At 54.8% G+C, this 15,247-nt stretch overlaps 2 protein-coding genes across 3 annotated transcripts; both read left to right on the top strand.

Moving 5' to 3' along the window:
- Positions 1 to 269: 269 nt before the first annotated feature.
- Positions 270 to 8,621, top strand: SLC12A9 (solute carrier family 12 member 9; the record flags this gene model as incomplete). Its single annotated transcript, XM_080704288.1, has 13 exons — positions 270 to 450; positions 676 to 810; positions 1,249 to 1,380; positions 2,232 to 2,540; positions 3,135 to 3,242; positions 3,350 to 3,461; positions 3,984 to 4,141; positions 4,244 to 4,326; positions 4,615 to 4,739; positions 4,876 to 5,068; positions 5,195 to 5,369; positions 5,546 to 5,692; positions 7,732 to 8,621. The coding sequence occupies 13 exons, from the start codon at positions 270 to 272 to the stop codon at positions 8,619 to 8,621; spliced, it is 2,748 nt and encodes a 915-aa protein (XP_080560414.1).
- An 877-nt stretch (positions 8,622 to 9,498) lies between these two features.
- TRIP6 (thyroid hormone receptor interactor 6) lies at positions 9,499 to 14,003 on the top strand (the record flags this gene model as incomplete). Of its 2 annotated transcripts, none has more annotated exons than XM_080704620.1 (9): positions 9,499 to 9,607; positions 9,873 to 10,000; positions 10,101 to 10,238; positions 10,503 to 10,874; positions 11,375 to 11,468; positions 11,558 to 11,727; positions 13,185 to 13,363; positions 13,646 to 13,766; positions 13,872 to 14,003. In XM_080704620.1, the coding sequence occupies 9 exons, from the start codon at positions 9,499 to 9,501 to the stop codon at positions 14,001 to 14,003; spliced, it is 1,443 nt and encodes a 480-aa protein (XP_080560746.1). The 2 variants fall into 2 exon arrangements, with proteins under 2 accessions (XP_080560746.1, XP_080560747.1); XM_080704621.1 differs by having other exon boundaries at positions 10,113 to 10,238.
- Between the last annotated feature and the right edge of the window lie 1,244 nt (positions 14,004 to 15,247).

The raw sequence follows: 15,247 nt of genomic DNA on the forward strand, positions 1-15,247 counted from the left end.
GCCCCACTGGCTGTTTTAGGTGGTTGTTGTTGTTGTTGTTGTTGTTGGTGGTGGTGGTGGTGGTGGTGGTGGTGGTGGGGTGTGTGTGTGTGTGTGTGTGTGTGTGTGTTTTCTTGCAGCTCTCCTTTAGAGGAGTGAGTCTTCTAGGTGTTTGGTTAGAATATTTTTTGGGGGAAGAGGGCTTTATGGACCAGCTACCCATGTAGCACAATCTCATTTACAGGCCACCTAACCCATCTGTGACATCCTTTGCCAGTGTGTGCTCAGCCATGGCCAGTGAGAATTCACCTCTGCTGGCCTACCGGCTCCTGGGGGAGGAAGGGGCTGCCTTCCCTGCTTGTGGAGCTGGAGGACCTGGAGTGGTATCTGCTCGGAAGCTCTCCACCTTCTTGGGTGTGGTGGTGCCCACAGTCCTGTCCATGTTCAGTATAGTTGTCTTCCTGAGGATTGGTGAGTCAGGGGGCAGGGGAGCTTAATGCTGGGGAGAAAGTTGTGGGAAAGGGTAGTATTGGAGCGAGGCTGGGGACTGTCCCTGGGGGAAGAGGGTGGATGGAGGGCTTGGGGAGGAGGCACCCTGTGGCCTCCAGTGTAGCTCTGCACTGGAGTTCTGCTGCTCAGTGCAGCGGGGAAGGGGGCGTGAGCACACCTGTAACCTGCTTTGACCTTTTTGCCCAGGGTTCGTGGTGGGCCATGCAGGGCTGCTACAGGCCTTGGCCATGCTCCTGGTAGCCTACATCATCCTCGCGCTCACCGTCCTCTCCGTCTGTGCCATCGCCACCAATGGAGCTGTGCGTGGGGGTGGAGCCTACTGTATCCTCAAACATGGACGGGCTGGGTTCGTTTGGCCTGTTCTGTCTGCCAGGGATGGGTGGGGAAGGGGCCACAGTATCCTCCGTCTGCTGGGGGCAGGGCATGTTCTAATGAATGGCCAGCAGGCAGGTTGGGGTGGTGAAGGTGACCCATGTTGTCTTATATGAGTGCCACAGTCTAGTCTCCTAATGATCATGTCCATCAGCTAGAAATCATGTTATAGTTGAGCAAACGGAACCACAGAGGTTACAGGTGATTTTTGCAGAGGTGTAAGGTGGGGACTGGCAGAGCCTGCGACACTGCCGCAGGGAAGCGAGCTGCTGTTTTCAGGAAGGTGAGGCCTCGAGGCCAGCTGAAGAAAGACTCCTGTCACGGCCCCTTCCTCATGCCATTTCAGTTTCTTTTCCCTTAACGCTCACCCCCTGCTTCCACTTTTAGTCATGATCAGCCGGACGCTGGGACCTGAGGTTGGGGGTAGCATCGGCCTCATGTTCTACCTGGCCAACGTCTGCGGCTGTGCTGTCTCCCTGCTAGGGCTGGTGGAGTCTGTGCTTGATGTCTTTGGGGCAGGTCTGTGTTCTTCCCATCCAGTCTGGGGAGCTCTGTGGGTTTGCAGGGTCTGGTACAGTGGGAGCAGGAGAGAGTAAGCCCTTTCCGGGAGGAAGCATTTGCTTGGTTTTCTTCTCATGAAGGAGATGTGGACATCCCAGAAATTGTTCCTGCCCATAGGGAGCTTAGTCAGAGAGATCAGCCTAACCCCAAAATTGGCAGCACAAGATTGGTACTCACCAGCCAGATGTGGTGGTACAAGCCTGTAATTCTAGCACTTGGGAAGCTGAGACAGGAGAATCGCAGGTTCAAGGCCAGCCTCAGCAACTTAGCAAATCCCTGTTTAAAAGCAAAATAAATAAGCCAGGCGTGGTGGTGCACACTTGTAACCCTATGCTTGGGAGGCGGAGACAGGAGGATCGCACAGGTTCGAAGCCAGCCTCAGCTACTTAGCGAGGCTCTCAGCAACTTAGTGAGACCCTGTTTCCAATTAAAATATAAAATAGGGAGTATAGCCTGGAGGTAGAAAGCCTCTGGGTTCTACCCCCAGTACCACACACATACACACACACACACACACAAAATAAATAAATAAATAAATAAATAAATAAATAAATAAATAAATAAAGGGCTGGGGATATAGCTCTGAGGGAGACTGTCCCTGGGTTCAATCCCATTACAGGAAAAAAAAAAAAAATTGGTACCCAACAGGGAGAGCTAAGATGCAGGGGATAAAACTGAGCGGGCTGTTGAGAAAGATGGGCTCTCTAATAACAGGTAGGCAGAGGGGTCTGGCCCTGTTTTGGGTCATGGTTGGGGCTGGAGCCTTCTTTGGGGTCATGCCTTCTAACTCCATCCTTGCCTCTCTCCAGATACCACAGGGTCCAGTGGACTCCGGGTCCTGCCCCAGGGTTATGGCTGGAACCTGCTGTATGGCTCCTTGCTGCTGGGCCTTGTAGGTGGTGTCTGCACCTTGGGAGCTGGCCTCTATGCCCGTGCCTCCTTCCTTACATTCCTGCTGGTTTCTGGCTCTCTGGCCTCAGTGCTGGTCAGCTTTGTGGCTGTGGGGCCCATGGACATCCCCTTAACTCCTCGGCCTGGCACTAATGCCTCCTCCTTGCCAACTCGGTTCGGCCACTTCACTGGCTTCAACAGCAGCACTCTGAAGGACAACTTGGGTGGTAAGCTGGTCACCTGTGCTGCCAGGGTCCTTGGGGGAGGGATAGTCATGGATGGGGGCTGGGCATTAAGAATCCCTGGAAGAGAACAGATATCAGGGAGAATCAGAGGCAAGAGGTCTGGACGTGAGAGTGGTACGGTTAAATTAAAGTCTGTCTGGTGTGTGTTTGGCCCGGTGAGGAGAGAGTACAAAACAGACCCTGCCTTAGAGGAACTTGTGTTCAGGTTAGAGAAATAGTTCAGGAAATGGTTAAGTAAAACAGTAAGCCTGAGAGTGATTTTAGCAGAGGGAGACCTGCCTGTGGCCCGGGAAGGCAAGGGAGATCTGGTCTGAGCTGGGTGGGGGAATTCAGATAGGAGTGGGAGCAGCAAGGGGAGATGTACTGGGAAGGAGCCTGCAGGAAGAAACAGAGGAGAACAGGAGGAGGAGGCAATGCAGGGCCAGCAAAGGGGTCAGGGCTGGGTCTTGGTGAGGGCAGTGGAAGGGACGTAGTGGTGTTGTGGCATGTGACGATGGGATGGGAGGGCCATGATGCCTCCTCGATCCCAGGAGGGATGCTGGACATCCTCTTCACCCTGGGAACAATCCTCCTCAGCTGGCTACGCCGAGGACTACACCACGGGGGCCATGATGACCTTCGCCAGTGTTTTTGCTGTCCTCTTTAATGGCTGCACAGGCATCATGGCCGGGGCCAACATGTCAGGTGAGAGTCCCTGCCTGCCACCTCCTGGGGGAGTGGGAATGCCACCCCGAGGGATGTGGGGGGACAGAGGGAGGGCTAACTTCTCTCTCTCTGCTCCCCTCCCCCAGGGGAGCTGAAGGATCCCAGCCGGGCGATTCCTCTGGGCACGATTGTTGCTGTTGCCTACACCTTCTTCATCTACATCCTGCTTTTCTTCCTTTCCAGCTTTACCTGTGACAGGTGCCTGGGGAGGGTATGAGCCAGCCCTTTTGGGGAGTAGGGACCAGCCAGGGATGCACAGGCTGGGGAGCAGGTACCTAATTGTTGGGGTGGAAGGACGCTTGGGACAATTTTTTCCTCTGGGAGAGAGATAGAGGCTGCTGCTACCTGTGGGGAGGGCTGGCTACATGGAGATCGCTAACCTGTAGCCAGCAACTGCCATGTACCTGTTTAGTTGTGAACATTTATCTTGGGGTAGGCGTGGGGGATGGTCCTCTACTAATTTGTATTTGCACAAATATTCTGCCTCTTATGCATGTACTGTTGGGAATAACCAGGGGTGATGAAACCCAAGGCAGCCCAGGGATGACCGCTGAATACCACTTTAGATGCACAGTATCATCATGATCCATGAGATGGGAGCTGACGTCAGTTGATAGGACCCAGCTCTAACCACACAGTGTCATGGGCACTTTTTTTTTTTACAAGCCCCTCTTCTGGATGCTCCTTGGTTATCCCTATCCCCACTCCTCTCCCTCTCAGGACCCTGCTGCAGGAAGACTATGGGTTCTTTCGCTCCATCAGCCTGTGGCCCCCGCTGGTGTTGATTGGCATCTATGCCACCTCACTCTCCGCCTCCATGAGCTCACTCATTGGTGCCTCTCGCATCCTGCATGCCCTGGCCCAGGACGACCTGTTTGGTGCGTTTCCCTCCGTCTCCAGCTCTGAGCATGCCCTGTGGGGTCTGTCTCAGTCCCCACCTGGCCCAGGCTGATGTATCTGCTGTGATTCTAATCTTACAGGGTTGATCTTGGCTCCAGCCAAGGTTGTATCTGGAGGGGGGAACCCCTGGGGGGCTGTCCTGTATTCTTGGGGCCTCGTGCAGGTAAGCCTTCCTCCTTGAGGTGCCCTTCCCCTCATCTTATAGCTGGCAGGATCAGGACCAGGCTTAAGTATGGGTTGGGAGACATGTAGAACAGGTGGATGCACTGGCATTGGGGGGGGTGCATTGGTATCTCATGGGGTGTGTTGGCACTTCCTGGGTTGCCTTGGCATTTCATGGGAGTGCACTGGCATTTCTCAGGGGACCTTGGCATTTTGTGGGGGTGCCTTGGCGTTTCACAGGGGTGCATTGGTACTTTGATCAGTGCCCCACCTCTTGGTCCCCGCCCAGTTGGTGCTCCTGGTAGGGAAGCTGAACACATTGGCGGCCGTGGTTACGGTCTTCTACTTGGTGGCCTATGCTGCAGTGGACCTGTCCTGCCTGAGTCTGGAGTGGGCCTCAGCTCCTAACTTCCGGTGAGAAACTAAATGCCTGTGTTCCCAGAGGAAAGGAGGGAGGCATAGGAAGGACTGAGCCCCAGGGGGGTAGGCTTGGGAGTGGTGCAAGTCCAGCGCCTGAGTTCCCTCCCTCCCTTCTCTCTGCCCACCCCAGCCCCACCTTCAGCCTGTTCTCCTGGCACACTTGCCTGCTGGGGGTGGCCTCCTGCCTGCTTATGATGTTCCTCATCAGCCCTGGGGCTGCCGGCGGCTCCCTGCTTCTCATGGGCCTGCTTTCTGCCCTGCTCACCGCACGAGGAGGCCCCAGCAGCTGGGGCTACGTCAGCCAGGCCTTGCTTTTCCACCAGGTTGGGGGAGCTGGCGTTGGGGGTGTGGGGGAGGCAGTCTGGGAGTTTGTGTACCTGTCTGAGAGGTGCCAACTGGGGGCTACTCAATCAAGCCCTTCCTCCCCACCACCGTGTCTCGCTCCCCAGGTGCGGAAGTACCTGCTCCGGCTGGATGTCCGGAAGGAGCATGTGAAATTCTGGCGGCCCCAGCTCCTGCTCCTGGTGGGGAACCCCCGGGGCGCCCTGCCTTTGCTGCGGTTGGCCAACCAGCTCAAGAAGGGGGGGCTCTATGTGCTGGGCCACGTCACCCTGGGAGACCTGGGTGAGCTGCCTTCCCACTTGTTCCTGTCCTTCCTCCCCCCACTGTCTCACATGCCGCCTGCTCTTTTTAGGTGACCTGCCACAGCCGGGCCCAGACCCATTTGGGATTTGGGCTCTAGGAAAGAGTCAGTGAGCTCAGCCCATACTTGCTGCTTCCTTTCCTTTCCTCCTCTACAGATTCCCTGCCCTCAGACCCTGTGCAGCCGCAGTATGGGGCGTGGCTGAGCCTGGTGGACCGGGCCCAAGTGAAGGCCTTTGTGGACCTTACCCTGTCACCTTCTGTGAGGCAGGGGGCTCAGCACCTGCTGCGAATTTCGGGCCTTGGTGAGCTGCTCCTCCCTGGGTCCCTTGGGCTCCCTCTACCATGCGAATCTTCCCCTCACTTCCCCCAGAGAAGAAACCACAGATTGCAAACTGCAAAAGCAATTCACAACGTAATACAGATAAAACAGTGCCCAATGATAACAGCCACAGACAGCATGTGATACGATCTAATAGCAGATGCTGAGGGCTAGACAGGGAGTGATACTGTTTTGGTTTCTTTCTTTCTTTCTTTCTTTCTTTCTTTCTTTCTTTTTTTTTTTTTGTGAGCCAAAAATTGGAGGATAGACTCTGGAGAGTATATTTCTAGGGACAATGGGAAATTATTTGAGTCTTGGACTACTCCAGCAAAGCAGATGGTTTCTAACCACTGGAGTTGAGACAAGACCACTAGGCATTGATGTGGCCAGCAGAGGTTTTGTGGAGAGATGGTAACTCAGCAAAGGCTAGAAAGGACCCAGGCAGTAATGAGTGGTGCAACATAGTCTCTGACACCACAAGAGGGATGCTGGAGGGTGTGGGGTTGACACTTTTAGATGCAATGAAACATTTCCAGCTTTGTGACTCCAGCTGTGTATCCCCAGGCTCCTCCAAATCTATGCTCATCTTCCTTCTCTCTTAATCCCCAAGCCAGTGTCTGCCACCTGAGTGCACACCTCCTCCTCCTCCATTTAGAGTCTGGCTAAAGTTCAACAGCATTGGACATTGGCCGGCTTGGTATGAATGAGAACCCAGGAAGACACACAGCAAGGGGTGTGGCTAGTTTAATTTGCAAGATCAGCTGGAGTTCTTAGCTGCTGAGAAGTTTGGGGGCATTGTTAGCCTTGTTCCACCCCCCAGCATCTGAGGGCCTGGTCTTTTCTCAGCTGCCCTTCACTTTTGTGCAAAAGAGACCATTGTGTTCATGAAACTTATCCTGTGGAGACATTTCCAGCAGAAGGGAAAGCATTTCCTCCACATAGTAAATTCTCAAATTCTCAACACATAGGATTTGATTAACCGGGCGATTTTGAGAAATTTGTTTCATGGGAAGAGATCTCAGAAGAGGTCTCTGACTCTCACTGGAAAATTATCCCATTTGAAGGAGAGAATTACCTGATTCCACATTGGTGGTTCAAAAATTAGAAACACATGTCCATGGTCAGAAACTTGGGATGCGGAGGTCAGTCCACTTACAGTTTGGTGGCTCAAGGAATGGCCTTTGATGTGAGTGGACTGTGTTAACTGCCTTGTTCTGGGACTCATCAGCCGTAGGCTTTGGGCCAGTGACTTCATTGCGTGGGGCCTTATCTGTAAAAGAGGGAGAATAAATACCTATCTCATAGCGTTGCTTCAAGGTTCAAATGAGGCAAAATACAAAGTACTTTCTTTTTTTTGGTACTGGAGATTGAACCCAGGGGGTGTTCTACCTCTGAGCTACACTCCCAGACTTTTTTTTTTTGAAACAAGGTCTTGCTAAAAAATACAAAGTGCTCTCTACAGGATGTGGTCCGTGGTAATCATGCAGATGTTAACTGTTGCCTCTCAGGGACCAAGCTATGGACCAACATCTTCAGGGCTTTGAGTAGTACAGACTGCAAAGCCTAGCCCTTTTTCTCATTCTCCCCATTCGGGGTCTGGGGTGCTGTTTCCCTGGTGGTGGAGACCATGAGCTTGAGTGATCAGGGTGCCTGGTTTGCCTGGTGGAGTTAAACTCACATCTTCCATCTGAGAAAGGTGCGCTGCTTAAAGCTCGCAGTGGATGGCGGCCTACTTTCTGTGGATCACAAGGCTCATTAGTTAAAAGAATCCCAAGGTGAACTTTGCCTACTTAAGTGGCAGAGATTAGTTGTGGAGATAATCAAATAAATGCATGCGAAAGTGTTTAGGAAAACTAAGTCATTGTGCAAATGGGCCTGATGTTGCCATAAGAGCTCTGGGTATGGTGGGGATGGCATACCTTATAGCTGACACACTTTGATATCAGCTTGTGCGAGTGGGCGCATATTAGCGTGGTGTCAACTCAGCCTGTCAGCCTGATGCCTTCCTCTTTATGCCCCCAGGTGGCATGAAGCCCAACACCTTGGTTCTGGGTTTCTATGATGACTCTCCACCACAGGACCATTTCCTGACAGACCCTGCTTTCTCTGAGCCTACAGATGGCACCAGGGAGAGTGGGTCCCCAGCCCTGAGCACGCTATTTCCCCCACCCCGGGCTCCTGGGAGCCCCCGGGCTCTCAGTCCCCAGGACTATGTGGCTACTGTGGCAGATGCCCTCAAGATGAACAAGAATGTGGTTCTGGCTCGAGCCTGTGGGGCCTTGCCTCCGGAGCGGCTGAGCCGGGGATCTGGGAGCACGGCTCAGCCTCACCATGTGGATGTGTGGCCCCTCAACCTGCTGCGGCCCCGGGGTGGGCCAGGCTATGTGGACATCTGTGGCCTTTTCCTGCTGCAAATGGCAACCATCTTAGGCATGGTGCCTGCCTGGCACAGTGCCCGGCTCCGGATCTTCCTTTGCTTAGGGCCTCGGGAGGCCCCCGGGGCAGCCGAGGGGCGGCTCCGAGCGCTGCTGAGCCAACTGAGGATCAGGGCCGAGGTGCAGGAAGTGATGTGGGGCGAGGGGGCTGGGACCGCGGACCCTGAAGAAGAGGAGGAAGGGGACTTTGTGAATGGCGGGCGGGGAGACGCTGAGGCAGAGGCCCTGGCCCGTAGTGCCAATGCCCTGGTGCGGGCCCAGCAGGGGCGAGGCACTGGAGGAGGGCCTGGGGGGCCCGAGGGCAGGGATGGTGAGGAGGGTCCTGCCACAGCCCTCACCTTCCTGTACCTGCCGAGGCCGCCTGCGGATCCTGCCCGCTATCCCCGCTACCTGGCACTGCTGGAAATTCTGAGCCGGGACCTCGGCCCCACACTGCTTGTTCACGGTGTCACTCCAGTCACCTGCACTGACCTCTAAGGCTCTGAGTGGGTAGAGAGGGCCCAGGCTCATCCTAACTAATGGACCGACCGCTCGCCTCCCACTAGCTGTGCCCTTGGGACACAGAACCTGGCTGGTGTTTTAGAGGATCCTGGGTACGGGAATCGCCCTGTATCCTCTGAGAGAGGGACCTACTGCACTCATGCTGGGCCCTGGTTCCCACTGCCCAGGGACCAAGGCTGCAGCACCCCTCCTCTCCAGGGGGCCTCTCCCTTCACTGGTGCCTTGACGGGAGGGGCTGGTCTCCTCTGCCACTCTAGGCTACCTCAGTGTCCCCATCCTTGTGCAGATGCACCGGCCCCCTGGGGTGGTGATGTTTTTGTTCTGTTTTATTTTTCTAACTCTGCTGACCATGAATAAAAGATCAAAACACTAAGGTCTGTCTCTGAGTGCTGGCGGCAGGTGAGAGGGAGGCGGGTGGGGAGGGAGAGGTCTGAAAGAGGGTGGAAACCGGGAGGCCCCATCATCTGCCAGCGGTGGCCACGTGCAGAGCCGGGCACCCGGCCTTGGGGGAATCCTCAGACCGGGAGGCTGGCTGGGCCTGTGCCTCCCACCCCAGCCACCACGGAGCCCCGTGACTTGGCTCCCACAGAGAGCCCTCCCCTCCCGGCAGGAGGGGGCCCACTAGGGGAGGGACGGCAGATTAGGGCCTAGGGGCCACGTGACCCTCCCCCAGGAATGTGGTGACGTCACCGGAGGCGTGGCCATCCCCAAATTGGGGAGGAAGGGGGAAAAAAAAAGCCAGAAAAAGTTTCTTTCCTGGAGTCCCAAGCGAGGTGTAGGACGGAAGAAGGTGGGAACTAGGCCACAGGCTTCGTGGGGCCCTGACCGCTGTCGGAGTCCCCTGTTCAAGGCCATGTCGGGGCCCACCTGGCTCCCCCCAAAACAGCCAGAGCCTGCCAGAGCCCCCCAGGGAAGAGTGCTCTCCCGAGGCGCCCCTGGGCCGCCAGCAGCCCAAGGAGCAGGTAAGGCAGCCCCTCCCCCCTCCCCAGAGAGGCCGGGGAACTCCTGGCCACAGGGCTCAATTCTGCCCTCCAGCTTCTGTCCTGGTCCCTTCCCCAAGCCGGTTGGGACCAGCCGCACATACCCACTGGCAGCCCTGCCTGCCTCCAGCCCCACTCCTGGGCCCCCAGGTGCACGGAAGGAGGAAAGTGGCTGAGAGGCAGCCCCCATGAGCACACAGCCTCCTCTCCTCCATACCCCACCTTGGTCTCTCTTCCCTCACCTCAGCACTCCAGCCTCACCCCAGGGTCAATTTTTGCCCCCTCCCATCTGAGCAGTGTTACCAGCCCTCTGGGGGACCAGAGGACCGGGGGCCAGCCTGGGTGGGTTCCCATGGAGCACCCCAGCGTTCACAGGTGAGAACTGGACTTGGGTCCCTGGGGTCCCCCGAGCCAAGGGTGAGTGGGACCCAGGGCTGAAGAGGAGACAGGGTGATCTGCATTCTGCCTGCTTTGGCTCTATCCCCAGGGGCTCCCTCCAGACAGGGGGGCCCTGCGCCCAGGAAGCCTGGATGCCGAGATAGATTCACTGACCAGCATGCTGGCTGAGCTGGACGGGGGTCGGGGACATGCCCTACGGCGACCAGACCGACAGGTGACTCCCCTGTCCTGTTCCAGTTTCTGTCTCTCATTCCCGGGCCTCTCCCTTCTCTAGATTCTGGGTCCCAATCCACCCCCACCTCCACCTTCCCTCTGTGTGAGTGATGCCAGCATGATGGGAACGGGCTGGCGAGCTTGTCACTCGCTGGGGCTGGACCTTGTCAGAAGCCAGCACCTCCCTGGGGCACACATGGCAGGGGCTGCAGGAACATCCTGCAATGAGCCCTGCTCATTGTGTCTCCTCTGCATTTCTTCCCAGGCGTATGAGCCTCTTCAGCCCCCTGCCTACCGCCTGGGCTCCCTCAAGCCCGATGGAGGGTGCATCGCGCCTCTGCCGCTCCCATCATCCCCCTATGGCGGCCCCACTCCAGCCTCCTATGCTACTGCCAGCACCCCGGCTGGCCCTGCCTTCCCTGTGCAAGTGAAGGTGGCACAGCCTGTGAGAGGCTGCGGCCCGCCCAGGCGGGGGGCCTCTGGGCCCCTTCCGGGTCCCCACTTTCCTCTCCCAGGCCGAGGTGAAGTCTGGGGGTCTGGCTATAGGAGCCACCATGAGGCAGGGCCACGGGGGAAGGAGGAGGCTGCTGGGGTCTCTGGAGGAGGAGGAGGAAGAGGAGGTGGGCATGGGCCCCAGGTAAGTCTGGGACACTGGGTTTTGGGGCCTTCATAGAAAACTGGACACTGGGCCAGGCGTGGTGGCGCACGCTTGTCATCCCAGTGCTTGGGAGGCTGAGACAGGAGGATCGCACGGGTTCAAAGCCAGCCTCAGCTACTTAGTGAGGCTCTCAGCAACTTAGTGAGACTCTGTTTCCAAATATAAAACAGGTCTGAGAGTGTAGCCCAGAGGTAGAAAGTCCCTGGGTTCCATCCCTAGTACCCCTCCAAAAAAATAAAAGAAAGAAAGAAAACCGGATATTGATTAGATGGGGATGTTTAAAGTCCTGATTTATTTTAGAGCAGAGTGAAAGATTAAGGGTCAAGACTTCCAGAAGAGAGGGGAAGAGCTGCGCTTGGCCCCAGTGTTGAGATGGTCCCAAATGAGCTTTCTAGGTAGAACTGCCTGGCTACCCTCAGGGAGTTTTGCAGCATCCAGAGCTAAATGTAGCACAGAACCCCTCTGATTCCTACCTCCAGGTTCCCCTAAGCCAGCCTCCAGAGGAGGAGCTGGAGAGACTGACCAAGAAGTTGGTGCACGACATGAGCCACCCGCCCAGCGGGGAGTACTTTGGTGAGCTGACTCAGTGGGCAGGATGGGAAGGGCAGCAGATCTGGTATCCTGGGTCTATGCAGATTGTGCCCATTCCTTCCTGTCCCCAGGCCGATGTGGTGGATGCGGAGAAGATGTGGTCGGGGATGGGGCTGGGGTCGTAGCCCTCGACCGCGTCTTCCATGTTGGCTGCTTTGTGTGTTCCACCTGCCGAGCCCAGCTCCGGGGCCAGCATTTCTATGCCGTGGAGAGGAGGGCATATTGCGAGAGCTGCTATGTGGTAAGTAGTTGGGGTGAGAGGCAAAAGTCAGCAATAGGATGAGAGGGATTTCTCTCCCATGGGGAATCAGATGCTCAAGCCCAAAAGAAGTATAGGGCTTGAGGTTGGGGGACACAAACTCCTGTGTAGCAGGGAGGAATTAAGCAGGTAAATACTGTTTACTGGAGAGGACGGACAAGAGTCCCTTGCAAGTGGGACACATTTGTTTACTGAACTATTTATTTATTTATTTATTTATTTGGTACTGGAATGGAACCCATGGGCATTCTACCTCTGAGCTACACCCCTAGCCAGTTTTTTTTTTTTTTTTTGGTGGTACTGGGGGTGGAACCCAGAGGCTTTCTACCTCCAGGCTATACTCCCAGACCTTTTTTATATTTTATTTGGAAACAGGGTCTCACTAAGTTGCTGAGAGCCTCACTAAGTAGCTGAGGCTGGCTTCAAACCCGTGTGATCCTCCTGTCTAAGCCTCCCAAGCCCGAAGAATATAAGCGTGTGCCACCAGGCCCGGCTCTAGCCAAATTTTTTATTCTTTATTTTGAAACAGGGTCTGAGTCTCAAAGGGCCTCACTAAGTAGCTGAGGCTGTCTATGAACTGTAATTCTCCTGTCCTTACAAGCCTGTGCCACCACACCCGGCTCTATTTATTCTTACTGGGGATTGAATCTAGAAGCATTCTACCTCTGAGTTACATCCTTAATCCTCTTTATTTTGGTACAGGGAATTGAACTCAGGGGCTGTTTTGTTTGTTTGTTTGTTTGTTTGTTTGTTGGTACTGGGGTTCCTGGAAACCCTTCTACTTCTGGGCTACACTCCCAGACCTATTTTATACTTTTTTTTTTTGAAACAACAGGCAGGGTCTCTTAAGCCAGCATGGCTGGCTTCGAACCAGTGCAATCCTCCTGCCTCCCAAGCATGGGAATTACAAGCGTGCAACACCACGCCCGGCCCTCTTTTATTTTTTATTTTGAAACAGAGTCTTATTAAGTTGCTGAGGCTGGCTATGAACCTGTGATCCTCCTATCAGCCTCCTGAGTACTGGGAATACAAGTGTGTGCCACCATGGTCAGCCACTTTTTAAAAATTTGAAACAAGTTCTAGCTGAGTTGCCGAAGGTCTTGCTAAGTTGCTGAGGCTGGCCTTGAACCTGTGATTCTCCCGTCTCAGCTTCCTAAGTGCTGGGATCTTACAGGGGTGTGCCAAATGCCCAGCAACGAAGGCATTTTAGGCTTAAGGGAATGTGTGAAATTCCCACAATGCTTCTATGAGATGGAGATTACTATTGATTCATTTTATAGGAAATGGAAGCTCAGGGAGCTTAAGCTCCTTGTCTAGGAAGCTACAGTGCTAGGATGTGAATCAGATGTGCTCAAGTCTGGCATTACACTCACGCAATTGGGTGCCTTCCTGGCTGCTGTGGTGGCCTGCTCTGACCTTTCTGCCCTTTTTCCCAATAGGCCACTCTGGAGAAATGTTCCACGTGCTCCCAACCCATCTTGGACCGGATCCTGCGGGCCATGGGGAAGGCCTACCATCCTGGCTGCTTTACCTGTGTCGTGTGCCACCGTGGCCTGGATGGCATCCCTTTCACAGTGGATGCCACCAGCCAGATCCACTGCATTGAGGACTTCCACAGGTCAGGCCTGGGCCCTGCCCCATCTCGGGACGTCTGACCTTTCCCATCTCCCTGTCCCTCCTTCATGTCCTAGGAGACATGACTGATTCCCTCCTGATTCCAACCCCTGGACCTCTTTCTTCTCTTCAATATCACTTTCTCTTTCCCAAGATTCAAGACTGTACCTCTAGCTCCCCTTGTTCCTTCCTGCTCCCTCCTGCATCCCACCTTCTCTGGGCTCCACTTTGAAACACATCTGCGACCCTGGGGCCTAACATCCTCCTTGGTTCCCTCACACCCCAGGAAGTTTGCCCCACGATGCTCAGTGTGTGGTGGGGCCATCATGCCTGAGCCAGGTCAGGAGGAGACAGTGAGAATTGTTGCTCTGGATCGAAGTTTTCACATTGGCTGTTACAAATGTGAGGTGAGGGGCCCTGAGTAAAAGCAAAGGGTTTGTAGGGGCTGAGGGCTCAAGGGGGAAGAGACCCGGGACTTGGGACCGATGGAAAGCTGTTGCTTCTTCCTACAGGAATGTGGGCTGCTGCTGTCCTCTGAGGGTGAGTGTCAGGGCTGCTACCCCCTGGATGGGCACATCTTATGCAAGTCCTGCAGTGCCTGGCGCATCCAGGAGCTCTCAGCCACCGTCACCACTGACTGCTGAGTCTTCCCAGAAGTACCTGCTGCCAGCTCATTCCCCATCCATCAGCCTCTCTGACATCAACCTTTACAACTTTGTTACCAAATGTTGTTTCTTCCTCCAATCATAATAGTAATCTTTTCAGTTTACAAAACACTTTCAAATCTATGTTTCATTTGAGTCTCACAGCAGCCCAAGACTTGTTATTGTGGGAGAATGCCAGGGCAGTGACTTCTTAGGAGTGTGTGGTTCTCAAGTGATATAACCAAGATTAGATCCTGGGTCATTTGAGCTCTAGTTCTTCTTGTCACAGTTCTACTACACTATATGTGAACGTGTGTGTGTGTGTGTGTGTGTGTGTGTGTGTTGCTGGGAATTGAACCCAGGGCCTCAAGCATACTAGGCAAGCACTCTACAACAGAGCTACATCCTCAGCCTGGTACTACACACTTTATTATGAAGTTTGGTGTAAAGACATTCCTTATCTCTGCTGGGAGCAAGGCTGCATCATGCTCCAGGAAGGCAGCATTTCCCATACTTTAGCCTCACCCAATTCTTTGTGAAGGAACTTGTGTTTTATCCTGGGGTGGCGGTGCATTTAATCTTGGACAGGCCAGATCCTGCTCCTTGGTTAGAACTGTAAACCTATGTGTTCAAAGTATTGGGGTTTAGAATGAGATTTGCTCATTTTTTGTGAAAATGGGGTGCTTTTGTTCAAGAAGGGCAGGAACAATAGGTTTTGCTGGTCGTGCATACTGAGACCCCAATCAAGGATTATCTTCTGGTGGGAGCAGAAAATGGTGGAAGAGAAGATGCTTTAAAATGGTTGCTTTTACCCTTATTCCCCAAACGCCCGGGCTTTCCCCAAGCCCATGCTCTACGTGGGGAGGGGGCGAAACTACCCCGGACGAGGTCTGGAGGCGCCCTGAGCACAGGGTGCACGGAGAGCGACAGCTGGATGCGAACTGGTTTAGACCCAGAAAAAGTCTGGGGCAGCGCGACCCTCGACCTCGGCCAGAAGAAGCGCCCTCTTCTTCGCGCGCAAAAGCTCAGCTTGGCTCAGCTCGGCCTCCGTAGTTTCTCTACCGTCGCAGATCTCGTCCCCGACAGCGCGCGAGACTTCCGTGTCCCCGCCCCTTCCCATCATTCGTCGCTCTCCCCTCTTCTTCTTCGCTCCAGTTCGGGCCGCGCGGGGCTCGTTAGTGCAGGGTCTGAGCTCCGCGGGTGGCGCGGGTCCGGCGCGAGCTGCGGGCGCGACAGTCCGTTCC

Source organism: Muscardinus avellanarius (assembly GCF_963383645.1).
Source record: "Muscardinus avellanarius genome assembly, chromosome: 10".
NCBI lineage: Eukaryota > Metazoa > Chordata > Mammalia > Rodentia > Gliridae > Muscardinus > Muscardinus avellanarius.